This window comes from Myxocyprinus asiaticus, chromosome 23 (genome assembly GCF_019703515.2).
Source record: "Myxocyprinus asiaticus isolate MX2 ecotype Aquarium Trade chromosome 23, UBuf_Myxa_2, whole genome shotgun sequence".
In the NCBI taxonomy this organism is placed as follows: domain Eukaryota; kingdom Metazoa; phylum Chordata; class Actinopteri; order Cypriniformes; family Catostomidae; genus Myxocyprinus; species Myxocyprinus asiaticus.
In genome coordinates, this window is record NC_059366.1 from 42,999,789 (window position 1) to 43,012,249 (window position 12,461).

At 37.5% G+C, this 12,461-nt stretch overlaps 1 protein-coding gene across 4 annotated transcripts in view; it reads left to right on the forward strand.

Annotated features, from left to right (window-relative positions):
• LOC127413526 (CSC1-like protein 2) overlaps positions 1-11,034 on the forward strand; it is a 51,326-nt gene extending 40,292 nt beyond the window's left edge. For 3 of the 4 annotated variants that reach the window (XM_051650739.1, XM_051650742.1, XM_051650740.1), the window contains 10 exons: positions 713-866; positions 1,034-1,140; positions 4,018-4,104; positions 4,349-4,414; positions 4,551-4,713; positions 4,842-4,947; positions 5,923-6,090; positions 8,715-8,830; positions 8,950-9,012; positions 10,311-11,034. In XM_051650739.1, the coding sequence (XP_051506699.1) occupies positions 713-866; positions 1,034-1,140; positions 4,018-4,104; positions 4,349-4,414; positions 4,551-4,713; positions 4,842-4,947; positions 5,923-6,090; positions 8,715-8,830; positions 8,950-9,012; positions 10,311-10,469 (1,189 nt within the window). In that variant the 3' untranslated portion in view covers positions 10,470-11,034. The remainder of the gene's footprint in view (positions 1-712; positions 867-1,033; positions 1,141-4,017; positions 4,105-4,348; positions 4,415-4,550; positions 4,714-4,841; positions 4,948-5,922; positions 6,091-8,714; positions 8,831-8,949; positions 9,013-10,310) is intronic. The other variant, XM_051650741.1, reaches the window with a different exon arrangement.
• Positions 11,035-12,461: the final 1,427 nt, after the last annotated feature.

Below are 12,461 nucleotides of genomic sequence, written 5' to 3' on the forward strand. Positions count from 1 at the left end.
TACCATTTGTAAGTGCCTCACTGTAACCGCGATTTTTGCTTTATTTTAAATAAACAAGGGATGATTCAAAATTATTATCTGTCTTAGAAAAACATTATGCCACAAATGCTGTCAATTCAGCTTAACTTGTATTTTTCAGGTTCCTGACACTCTGGTCAAGTTTTTATAAAGTGTCTGGACCCTGTCACCTAATTTTCTGTTTTGGTTTTCCTGTCTAGCACATGGCTTTTGTTTATTTCTTGTCACCATGTTCTCTGTCTCGTTTCTGGACCCCGCCCCCTTGTTTTGTCTCATTATTGATGAATCTGTTTCACCTTTTCTCCTTGTTTGCCATTCTGATTTTCCTTCCTCTATATTTTTTTCTGTTCCCTATTGTGTTTGTCAGTTTTTTTTTTTCGTCAATACTCATGTGGATTTTCCCTTCGGTTTCTAGTGTTTGTTCTTGTACCTGCCATTACCTTTTCCTGTTTTGATTTTTTTTTCCCTGCCCTGCCTGCGTTTCCAGCGGCCAATATTTCGATTTTTTTATATTTTCTGATTATTGACCTGTTTGGACTTTTTGTATTTTTGGAGTAAACCTTATTTTGACCTGTTCCTGACTGCAATTGAATCCTATTACTCCCCCGAACCCTGACAGTATTGAACACGGAACATTCCTTTAAGTTGCATTAACTACAGAACAGTCCTTCAGTTGTCCTCTTGTTCTTCACAGGGAGCATTTGTCCATTGGTGGCCTCAACTGGTGGCTCCGCTGCTTTGTCATCAACTGCCTGCTCTTCCTCCTGCTCTTCTTCCTCACGACCCCCGCCATTATCATCTCCACCATGGACAAGTTCAACGTCACCAAACCCGTGGAGTACCTTAACGTAAGTGCTCAGAGGTAGCATACTTTTCTGAATAGCAGAAAAGCCATATAAACTGGCTTTAATTGAACAGTATTAAGGAACATCACATTTAAATGCATTGTGGCTATTTTGTCACGATCCTGTCACTCATCACCCCTCTGTCCTTTCCTCTGTGTCTGTTCCTCCAGAACCCCATCGTCACCCAGTTCTTCCCAACCCTGCTGTTGTGGTGCTTCTCAGCTCTTCTCCCTACTATCGTCTACTACTCTGCCTTTTTTGAGGCCCACTGGACACGGTATCTGACCAATCTCTGTTATTTTTTTTATTTTTTTTTTTACTGTTTTTGAATGTCAAATGACCAGTTCTTTATACAGTACATATAATAGCGTGATTGTTATTAAGCTCCAAGTTGTTTTCTTGTGGACGCATTGACTTAGTGCCCTTTAAAGATAGTAGTTCACCCAAAAATGAAAATTCTGTCATTATTTACTCACCCACATGTCGTCATTTTTATTTGTATAGTGCTTTTCACAACACATCGTTTCAAAGCAGCTTTACAGAAAATCATGCTTTAACAAACAATGAAACTGTAATATCTATAAAGTCTTAGTCATCATTGTGTAATTTGATTAAATATGATTGTAAATTGTGTATAAAAAGAAATCATTGAATGATAATTGTATTTAGAACCCCAGTGAGCAAGCCGAAGGCGACTGTGGCAAGGAACACAAAACTCCATAAGATGTTGGTTAATGGAGAAAAATAACCTTGGGAGAAACCAGGCTCACTGTGGGGGCCAGTTCCCCTCTGGCTAACATCATGAATATAATGCCAATATTAGTTATTTATGTGCAGTACAAGTCATGGTTTAAAATTAGTAAACTAAGTAAGTGTTAAGGGTCAGTGTTTAAACAAAGATTTTGTATAAACTGTAAGATTAATGACTAATGTCTTTGAAGTCCATCCTGGATTAACTGCAGAAGTTCACATAGATGCAATTGTCCTTTGTTAGTTGGCTGATGAAGGCTTTTGTTGGTAATTAATTGATAGACTATGTATCCCATTTCAAGAGTGTAGTTCATCATTAGGCCAAGGTGATGCAGGCAGAGATCAGTGACGTGCATCGCACTTCAACCGGCAGGTCATTTCGGTGAGGTCTATCGTAAGTCCAAGGTTCAGGCAGTGGCATATGAAGTATCCAATGTCTTACAGTTGGAGTTGGCATCAGTTCATCCTCTGAAGTCCATCGTAAAAGACCAAAGTGATGTCTGGTTAGCACCAGCTGTAGTTTGTCATCATCACTCAGCGACACAAAGCAATGGAGTCCGACACCAAGCAGGAACGGAGCTGGATCTGACAGGATATGAATCCCGAGGTTGAAACAGGGAAACAATTAGAATAATATTAGCGTAGATGCCATTCAATTTATTGCAGAGTTATAGATTATGATAAATGTTTCTGGTTACAGCAGACATAACTAAAGTAGGGATGTGCGAGACTAGTCGACACTGGAATTACTAGTCGGTTAATATTTCCCTCCATTAAACTGTTCATCATTTTTACACATTTACATTTGGCTTTATATTTTTTACTGAGGCTGCACTTAAATTACTGTCATATTAATGTTACATATTTTAAATAGAATTAATAATACAAAATACAATTATTAAAAAAAAAAAAAAAGAGGATATCTGGAGCAGATACAGAGTTTAATTTCACCTCAGGCTGCGCGTGCTTCTTCCCTCTCTCACTCGCGGTGCGTGCAGGAAAATGTCCTCTCGCTAGACAAGCAAACTCTGCAAAGTAGTTATGAAATCACTTTGGTGGTGCGGGAATGAGATTTCCAAACGTTTGGAAGTCCCTATGGATGTTTTCACATTTGAGACGTCTTTAAATCTGTGCATGCTGGGGGCCTGGGTAGCTCAGCGAGTAAAGACGCTGACTACCACCCCTGGAGTCACGAGTTCGAATCCAGGGCGTGCTGAGTGACTCCAGCCAGGTCTCCCAAGCAACCAAATTGGCCCGGTTGCTAGGGAGGATAGAGTCACATGGGGTAACCTCCTCGTGGTTGCGATTAGTGGTTCTCGCTCTCAATGTGGTGCGTGGTAAGTTGTGTGTGGATTTCGGAGAGTAGCATGAGCCTCCACATGCTGTGAGTGTCCGCAGTGTCATGCACAACGAGCCACGTGATAAGCGGATTGGTGGTCTCAGAAGCGGAGGCAGCTGAGACTTGTCCTCTGCCACCCGGATTGAGGTGAGTAACCACGCCACCATGAGGAGCTACTAAGTAGTGGGAATTGGGCATTCCAAATTGGGAAAGAAAGAAAATAAAAAATTGGTTTGTACATCACTTAAAAGGAATCTTCCGGGTTCAATACAAGTTATGCTCAATCTACAGCATTTGTGGCATAATGTTGATAACCACAAAAATGTATTTTGACTCGTCTGTCCTATTCTTTAAAGAAAGCAAAAATCGAGGTTACAGTGAGGCACTTACAATAGAAGTGAATGGGGCCAATTTTTAGAGGGTTTAAAGGCAGAAATATGAAGCTTAAAATTGTATAAAAGCAATTGCATTACTTATTCTGTTAAAACTCACGTATTATTTGAGCTGTAAAGTTGTTTAAAACATCATTTTTACAGTCATTTTAGAGTTTATTTACATGACATCGTCATGGCAACGAAGTTGTAAAATTGGCTATAACTTTACACAGAAGTGGTTAGTAATTAAACTTTTTCACACGCATGTTAACACGCATATTGTTTAGGTCTTGTGGCTATTATTTTTTTAAACCGTGAGTATTTTAATGTTTACGGATTGGACTCATTCACTTCCATTGTAAGTGCCTCACTGCAACCCAGATGTTTGCTTTTTTTAAAGGAGGGGCAAGTCAAAAAAGATTTTTGTGGTAATCAATATTATGCCACACATTCTGTCGATTGAGCTTAACCTGTACTGAACCCACAATTATTCCTTTAAAGCTATTGAATAGCTTCTGCAAACTTGGAAAATAGTGCTTTTGTAGTGCTTTTTTTTTTTTTTTGTCCTTTTGCTTTTGTGTTCCACTGAAGAAAGTCATAGAGGTTTTGAACAACATGAGGTTAAGTAAATGGCATAATTTTTTGTTTTGATTGAACTAAGCTCAGATTGTATGTGACCTTTGCCCTTCAGATCTGGAGAGAACAGAACCACCATGCACAAGTGCTACACATTCCTCATCTTTATGGTTTTGCTGCTGCCATCTCTTGGACTCAGCAGGTATGTTCTCTCACCTGGCTTAAGTTGAGAAGAAGAGGCACTTTGAATTTGAACTAAAGGGGTTCCGCTAGAAATAATATAGTTGACTCAGCTTCTTAATATTACCGATTTTTTTTCAGATGCCTGCACATGATCGAGATCAAATAGAACTGATTACAAACAGCCTATTTTTCTCAATTTAGACCTGTTTCTATTTGCGCTAATTGTTCCACATTGCTTTTTTTTTTTTTTTTCCTATATGCAGTTTGGATCTTTTCTTCCGCTGGCTCTTTGACAAGAAATTCCTTGACGAGGCAAAAGTACGGTTTGAGTAAGTCTACGAGAGATCTACCAGCACTGAGGTCCAATTATACAGTGAAAGAGACTATTGGTTAATAACGATCAAGTTGCTAATAGACACTTGTAGCTGCATTTTATATATGCATAATTCATTTTGTGTCCTTTAGGTGTGTGTTCCTGCCAGATAATGGAGCCTTCTTTGTGAATTATGTCATCGCATCTGCCTTCATCGGTAACGCCATGGACCTGTTACGCATACCGTATTTTCTCATGTATATGATCCGCCTATGTTTGGCGCGCTCCGCCGCAGAGAGGCGCAACGTGAAGAAGGTGTGTTTTATTTATAGTAGTCATTGCACACTCTATTTACAAATGCATTTGCTTCTTTTGGCCAAAGATTCTCATTGTAATGATTCTTGTAGTGAGTCTTATTCTGATGTGGTTGTTTTGCGTTACAGCATCAAGCATACGAGTTCCAGTTTGGAGCTGCTTACGCCTGGATGATGAATGTCTTCACTGTGGTCATGACATACAGCATCACCTGTCCTATTATTGTACCATTTGGTTAGCGACACATATTTCCCTCTTAAATGAATAGTTCACCCAAAAATGAAAATTCTCTCATCATTTACTCACCCTTATGCCATCCCAGATGTGTATGACTTTCTTTTTTCTGCAGAATACAAATGAAAATTTTTAGAAGACTTTCTCCGCTGTTTTGGTCCATACAATGCAAGTGAATGGGTGCCAAAATTTGAAGCTCCAAAAATCACATAAGTCAGCAGAATTTATTTTTTTTTTTTTAATTTTATTTATTTATCACACATTATACATTTGCACATATACAGTGAAATTCTTTTTTTTTTCCACATATCCCAGCTAAGCTGGGGTCAGAGTGCAGGGTCATAAAAGTTATCCATAAGACTCCAGTGGTTAAATCAATGTTTTCAGAAGCGATATGAGAGGGTGAAAAACACATTTTTAAGTCCTATTTTTACTATAAATTCTCCTACCTGCTTAGTCAATCTCCACTTTCACTTTCACATTCTTCTTCTTTCTTTTTTTTCGGTGATTCATATTCGTCATGCATATCGCCCCCTACTGGGCAGGGAGAAGTATTTCTAGCAAAAAAGGACCTAAACATTTATCTGTTTCTCACCCACACCTATCATATCACTTCGATAGCTTCAGAAGACCACTGGATTAAACCACTGGAGTCGTATGGATTACTTTTATGCTGCCTTTATGTGCCTTTTGGAGCGTCAACATTTTGGCACCCATTCACTTGATTTGTATAAACCTACAGAGAGGAAATATTCTTCTAAAAATCATAATTTGTGTTCTGCTGAAGACAGAAAGTCATAAACATCTGGGATGGCAAGAGGGTGAGTAAATGATGAGAGAATTTTCATTTTTGGGTGAACTATCCCTTTAAGAGTCGCTTTACTTTAGAAATTAAACAGGACTCCTAGATCAGAAAATTATAGTGTGTTTTTAAGAAGTAATGAATGAATTGTACATTGTGAATGTTATCTGCAGGTCTAATGTACATGCTGCTCAAGCACCTTGTGGACAGGTATAATATGTATTATGCCTACCTGCCCTCTAAGCTGGATAAAAAGATTCACTCTGGAGCTGTTAACCAGGTGGTGGCAGCACCGATCCTCTGCCTCTTCTGGCTGCTTTTTTTCTCCACTGTCCGCACAAGTAAGACACCAACAAACAGTGATTATGTTCTAAACCCTAGGGAGGTGCCTACCTAGATGGCGTTTTCAGGCACAAAAGACAGCACATTCCATAATCGGAGGCTGTTCCAGACAGCACACAGCAAAACGACACTGATTTATATAATGCCGTGTTTTGTCCAAATTCTTAAGCAGCAGCGCATGTATCCTTCACAGATAAGCCAATCCCGGAAAGGATTGTAATAAACTTGGTGAAAATTTGGTCGATGGAGGGAATTGGCAATTATGTAAATATAATTTTCCAATTTAAATAGTGTATTAAACTTGCACTACAGATAAATTCTCAATGTAATTTTCCTTTAGAAATGAACAATATGCCATTTATTGAGCCAGTACATAAAAATCCCAAGTCATAACGGTAAGCCTACGCTAAAAAAAAAAAAAAAAAAAAAAAGGATTTTTGCTGCTTGTTCAATTGACTTAATTAAAATAAACTAAAGCAACACAATTCTAGAACATTTTCTCACAAGTTGATTTCATTGCGTTCTATTCATTTAAATTTGTAAAATGGACGTTTACTTAATCCATTTTAGTTGGGACTGCATGAATACTTTTTGTGGTGTTAATGTAGCATTGATGAAACTGGGCTGGGGATTTCCTTTTCCCAGCATGCTTTGCATGGGACTGGATACAGAGAACAAGTGTTGAAAATAAGTGTTATTTTATGCATTTTTTTTTTTTTTGAGCAAACTGAGATTCGGTGTAGGAATAGTTCACCCAAAATTGAAAATTCTCATCATTTACTCGCCCTAACCATGTGTATGACTTTCTTCTGCAGAACACAAATGAAGATTTTAAGAATATCTCAGCTCTGTAGGTACTCACAATGCAAATGAATGGTGACTAGAACTTTGAAGCTCCAAAAAGCACATATAGGCAGCATAAAAGTAATCCATACGACTATAGTGGTTTAATCCATGTCTTCTGAAACAATCAAATCGGCTTTGGTTGAGAACAGACCAAAATATAACTCCCTTTTTCACTATAAATCTTAAAATCAGCAGTCTCTTTGGTGATCATGACTTCAAGCTCGATTACACTTCCTAGCACCATCTAGCGCTCTGCACATCCATCAAGAACTAGGAAATGTAATCGAGCTTGAAAACATGATTTTTCACTATAAATCTTGAAATCTGCAGCCTCTAGGCACGATCATGTTTTCAAGCTCGATTACATTTCCTAGTTCTTGATGCATGTGCAGAGCGCTAGATGGTGCTAGAAAGTGTAATCGAGCTTGAAGTCATGATCACCAAAGAGACTGCTGATGTTAAGATTTACAGTGAAAAAGGGGGTTATATATTGGTTTGTTCTCAACCAAAACCAATTCAATAGCTTAAGACCACTGGATTAAACCACTGTAGTTGTATGGATTAATTTTATGCTGCCTTTATGTGCTTTTTGGAGCTTCAGAGTTCTGGTCACCATTCACTAACATTGTATGGACCAACAGAGCTGGGATACTCTTCTAAAAATCTTAATTTGTGTTCAGCAGAAGAAAGAAAGTCATTCACTTCTGGGATGGCATGAGGGTGTGTAAATGATGAGAGAATTTTCATTTTATGTGAACTATTCCTTTAAACTGAAAGAAAGGCATTCAAATGTAAAGTCTTGTAAAATCTTTCTACAATTCAATTAAGTAGGGGTAATGACTTATTTTTGAGTGTACAATAGTGGTTTTACAGTCAGAGCTGTCAGGTTCAATTTGGCTGAAAATTTCAATCTTCCGTCTTTCATCCTTGTGTATTTGTCATATCCGAGGACAAAAAAAAAAAAGAGGAGGAGGAGGTCCGGTAGCAGATATGCTACATGTTTTTGGGATGTACAGTACTGTGCAGAAGTCTAAGTCACATTAGATGTTTCACAAAAACAATTGTCCGAAGATGGTTATTTTATATCTTCAGCTTTAGTGTGTCAATAGTAAATATCCATTTTAAATTTCCAAACATTACTTTTACAAATAGAATAGAACAGAAGTAGAACAATGAGTCCTGCAACATAGTATGGTCCCCACAGAGTCAGGCTGAGATTACATGACGAGACGGAAGCAATTGAGACAGCCAAAATACATAGAAGAAGTTTGACAAGTTCTCAGAGGATCTTGAAGCAACCTTGGTGCTGTTTTAAAGGCATGGGGTGCTCACACCGAATTATTTCAACTTTAGATGTGAAATAAGAAGAGAGAGCCCAGTATTCTGTAGCGGACCTTTAATTACTGAAAAATAATTAAATGCACAATTTTATCCAATATCACTCTGTGCTATGTATCTTTGTGCATTTTAGAGTATCAGGTCTTTAGCTTAGCAACATACAAATGTCAGACCAGCAACATGCTAGTTTCTTGTGTGCTATTTGTGTAGCACGTGTGAGTGATCATTAATGAAATAATTGTTGTATATTGAGAATGTGTCAAATCAAACACTTAAAAGTTATCATTTTGGTTAGGATGCTCCCTTAGAAGATAGCTGCCTATGTAAATAGTAGACAGCAGAGTTTGCAACAGAGCTTTTGTTACTCTTCAATATCGTTCTTTCCGGTTGTCATTTCTCTTATATGATTTTTCTCCCCTACTCTCTGTCTCCCTGCCAGGTTTTGTTGCTCCGACATCAATGTTTACCTTTGTGGTTCTGGTCATCACCATCATCATCTGCCTCTCCCATGTCGTCTTCGGTCATTTTAAATACCTCAGCGCACACAATTACAAGGTCAGAACTGGTCCTGTCTGCCTGAACATTGGCTTTTAACACAGTCCATCCCAGAATTATCGCTCTGAGAGATAATTAATTAAATAGATAAAGTATTTTATCTCTGACGTTCTGTACAGATCGACATGGATGGTGTGGACAACGGAAGACCACCAGACTCATCCCCACCTGTCAAGTCTATGGCAAGTTCTCACTTTAAAGGCATAGTTCAGTCAAAAATGAAAAAGTTGCCACCATGTACATTATTTATGTTATATTTTCTGTGGAACACAAAAAGAAACATTTCTAAGAATGTTCACACTGTGACCAGAGGCTGCAACTCCGAAACTCTTAAAAAGAACAAATAATACCATATAAGTGCCATGAAAGTATTCTATAAAACTCAAGCACTATATTCCATGTCTTCTGAAACAATACAATAGCTTTGTGAGACCAAAATTCAATGAAAGTGAAAGTGATATTGACTGAGAAATTTCATCACCGCCAGAGCTCTCAGATCTCATTCGCTTTTGCACTCAAATGGCACTGGTTCTCGCTAGAGATGCACCGATACTACTTTTCTCTCCCAATCCGATTTCGATACCTGAAATCTCAGTATCGCCCGATACTGATCCGATACCAGTGTTGTTGTTTTTTTCTCAGTCAGTTTAGAATGTCTTAACCTCACTGTGTGGAACTGATTGTGGGTACTCTTATATATGTATAAAAAAGTACAAAATAAAAAATAAAAACACAAACCTCTAACAACACATTTTTTCAATATAAATGTGTAACATATTAAAAAGAATTTACTTGTTAACTAGTCTACTACTGGATAATGCTTTAGAAAAATTAATAGTAATTCATGTGAAAGTCTTCAGGGGGAAAGAAACCAGTCAACTTAAGTATTGTTGTAATTTGTAAACAAATAACAATAATAATATTTATTAACTTTTTGAAATGTATTATACAGTAGTAATATATATTCAGTCGTGCCTTCTTTAAAGCCCTCTGGCTTTTATTTTGATGGTCGAAGCACTCCAAGAAGTCCTTTTGAGTGCGTGTATGTAGCCTAGTTCATAGTATTTTAATACGATTCATATTCAGATCGTGGTGAAATGCTCCTCCTGTGCCATTTTCGATACATGCTATAGGCAAACTGAACTATCGAGCATCTCCATCTGAGATGAAGTTTGTGTGGAGTGCTCGCGTATTGCAGAACACCAGCGCCTTATTAAACGCAGCCTTTTGCAATTCACAAAGCTACTTAAATGGTGCTTTTATGGTTCTTTTATGTCATTTTTGGAGCTGCACAGTAACAACCATTACTAACAAACAGTATCGGATTTGGATCGGGCTCTTCCGATCCAGGTATCAGATCGGTCTGTTCCTCACATAAAGCTATTGCATCAGTAATTGCTTGTGTGTTCTATGAGATAAACCTATTGTAACGCCCTCAGCTTGTGCTCTTTTGTTATTGGTTTGTTTTTCCCTTCCTCAGCAGACGTACGTCGCTCAAGTGCTGCAGGACCCGAACTCAGACGAGACGGGCTGCGGCGAGGACGAAGGTCAGGGGTCCTCGCAGGACGAGGAAGCGGTAAACGAGGGTGATTTTCAGTCAGGAGAAGACAGCCTTATTGAGAATGAGGTGCACCAGTGACCAAGACAGAGGTCACATTGTGTGCTGAACTATATGAAGCTAGCAGGACTCCAAGCCCACCGAACAAAGATCCACCACACCACACTGCACTGTTTGGGTGTGAGAATCCGTTGCAGTAGATACACTCCATTATCACTGGGTCTTAGAGGCCCGATAGACAACTTGCAAGAATCTGGTGTGGCTCTCGATTGATTGTGACAGCCGGTCACATTCTCTCCACGTATATCAGAAATTGGTTCATCATAGTGTCATAATTTACCCTGTTCTTACAGAGGTTGGTAGGCACCGAATTTCTTCACGTCACAAGCCCTTGTCTCATAAATAAGCAACAAAACGATTATGGGAAAATTGCGTTTCACATTTAAATATTCCTATTATGATGAACTAAAAACAGTTATAGTGCTATTTCAGGTGGGTTTCAGATGGACAGTAAAGTTCTGTATTATTCCAGACAGCAAGTAAATGTACAGTCAGCTGGTCATTAAGGCAAAATCAAGCTAGAAAGGTTGATCAGGACCCAAACGTGAATATCCTACTTAAAGGGATAGTTCACCCAAAAATGAAAATTCTCTCATCATTTACTCACCCTCATACCATCCCAGTTGTATATGACTTTCTGTATGAATATGAATATGAATATCTCAGCTCTGTAGGTCCATATAATGCAAGTGAATGGTGGCCAGAACTTTGAAGCTCCAAAAAGCACATAAAGGCAGTATAAAAGTAATCCATAAGACTAAATCCATATTTTCAGAAGTGATATGATAGGTGTGAGTGAGTTAAGTCCTTTTTTTTTACTATCATTCTCTATTTTTACATTCTTTTGTTTTTGGCCATTTGCATTCTTCATGCATATCACCACCTACTGGCCAGGGAGGAGAATTTATAGTAAAAAAGGAATTAAATATTGATCCATTTCTCACTCACACCTATCATATCGCTTCTGAAGACACGGATTAAACCACTGGAGATTTATGTATTACCTTTATGTTCTTTTTGGTGCTTCAAAGTTCTGGTCACCATTCACTTGCATTGTATGGACCTACAGAGCTGAAATATTCTTTTAAAAATCTTAAATTGTGTTCAACAGAAGACAGTCATACACATCTGGGATGGCATGAGGGTGAGCAAATGATGAGAGAATTTTCATTTTTGGGTGAACTATTCCTTTAAACCTGTCAAGAAAATGTCTTAGTCCTATTTTACTCCAAAATTAGGAGTAAAAGAAAATGAAGCCTGTTTTAGGATTAAGAATAACACATTTTTTTACCACCCAGTTCTAATTACCACATTGCGAAAAAGATGATCATTATGAAATTCACAACATTACTTTTTTTTTATTTATTTTTTTATCTTGTTTAAAGTATATATACATCATAATTGTACATCCTTGGTGCTGCCTTTTATTTTTGCTGCTCTTAATTTAAAAAGTCATTGTACAACCACTTTGTTTTACTGTAATATAGTAAAAATAAAAAATAAAATAAAAAGATGCCTGTGTAACGGTAATTAGTTTCATCATTAAAAACAATGGGAATATTAAAAGTAAAATGACCGTTTGCATTACAGTAATGAGAATTGGGAGGTAGTGTCCTAAAAAAGTCTTAATTTTCCTAAATGTAGGTTTTTTTTACTTTTATGCTAAATGCTATTTCATATTTTTTGTATTGATTTGGGATCAAATATAACCAGGAAATTTCCTTGACAGGTTTTTGTGAGAATCGCCTGTCTACTTTACAGGAATAAATATATGGACATGAAATATTGATTTGATCTTCAATATATTTTTCAAATGAGAAGAATACCAAAATATTGGTTGCCACTAAACAATCAGTATCAAGTATTCGAGGGAGCCGTGTAATTATTAGCAATCATTTGTTTTTTGAACTTCAGTGACACCATTTCTCCAAAAAAAAAATATATATTATTATTATTATTTTTTTATTTTTATTTATTTATTTTTTAAAGGTACCCTGGAAATAAATGTGTTGA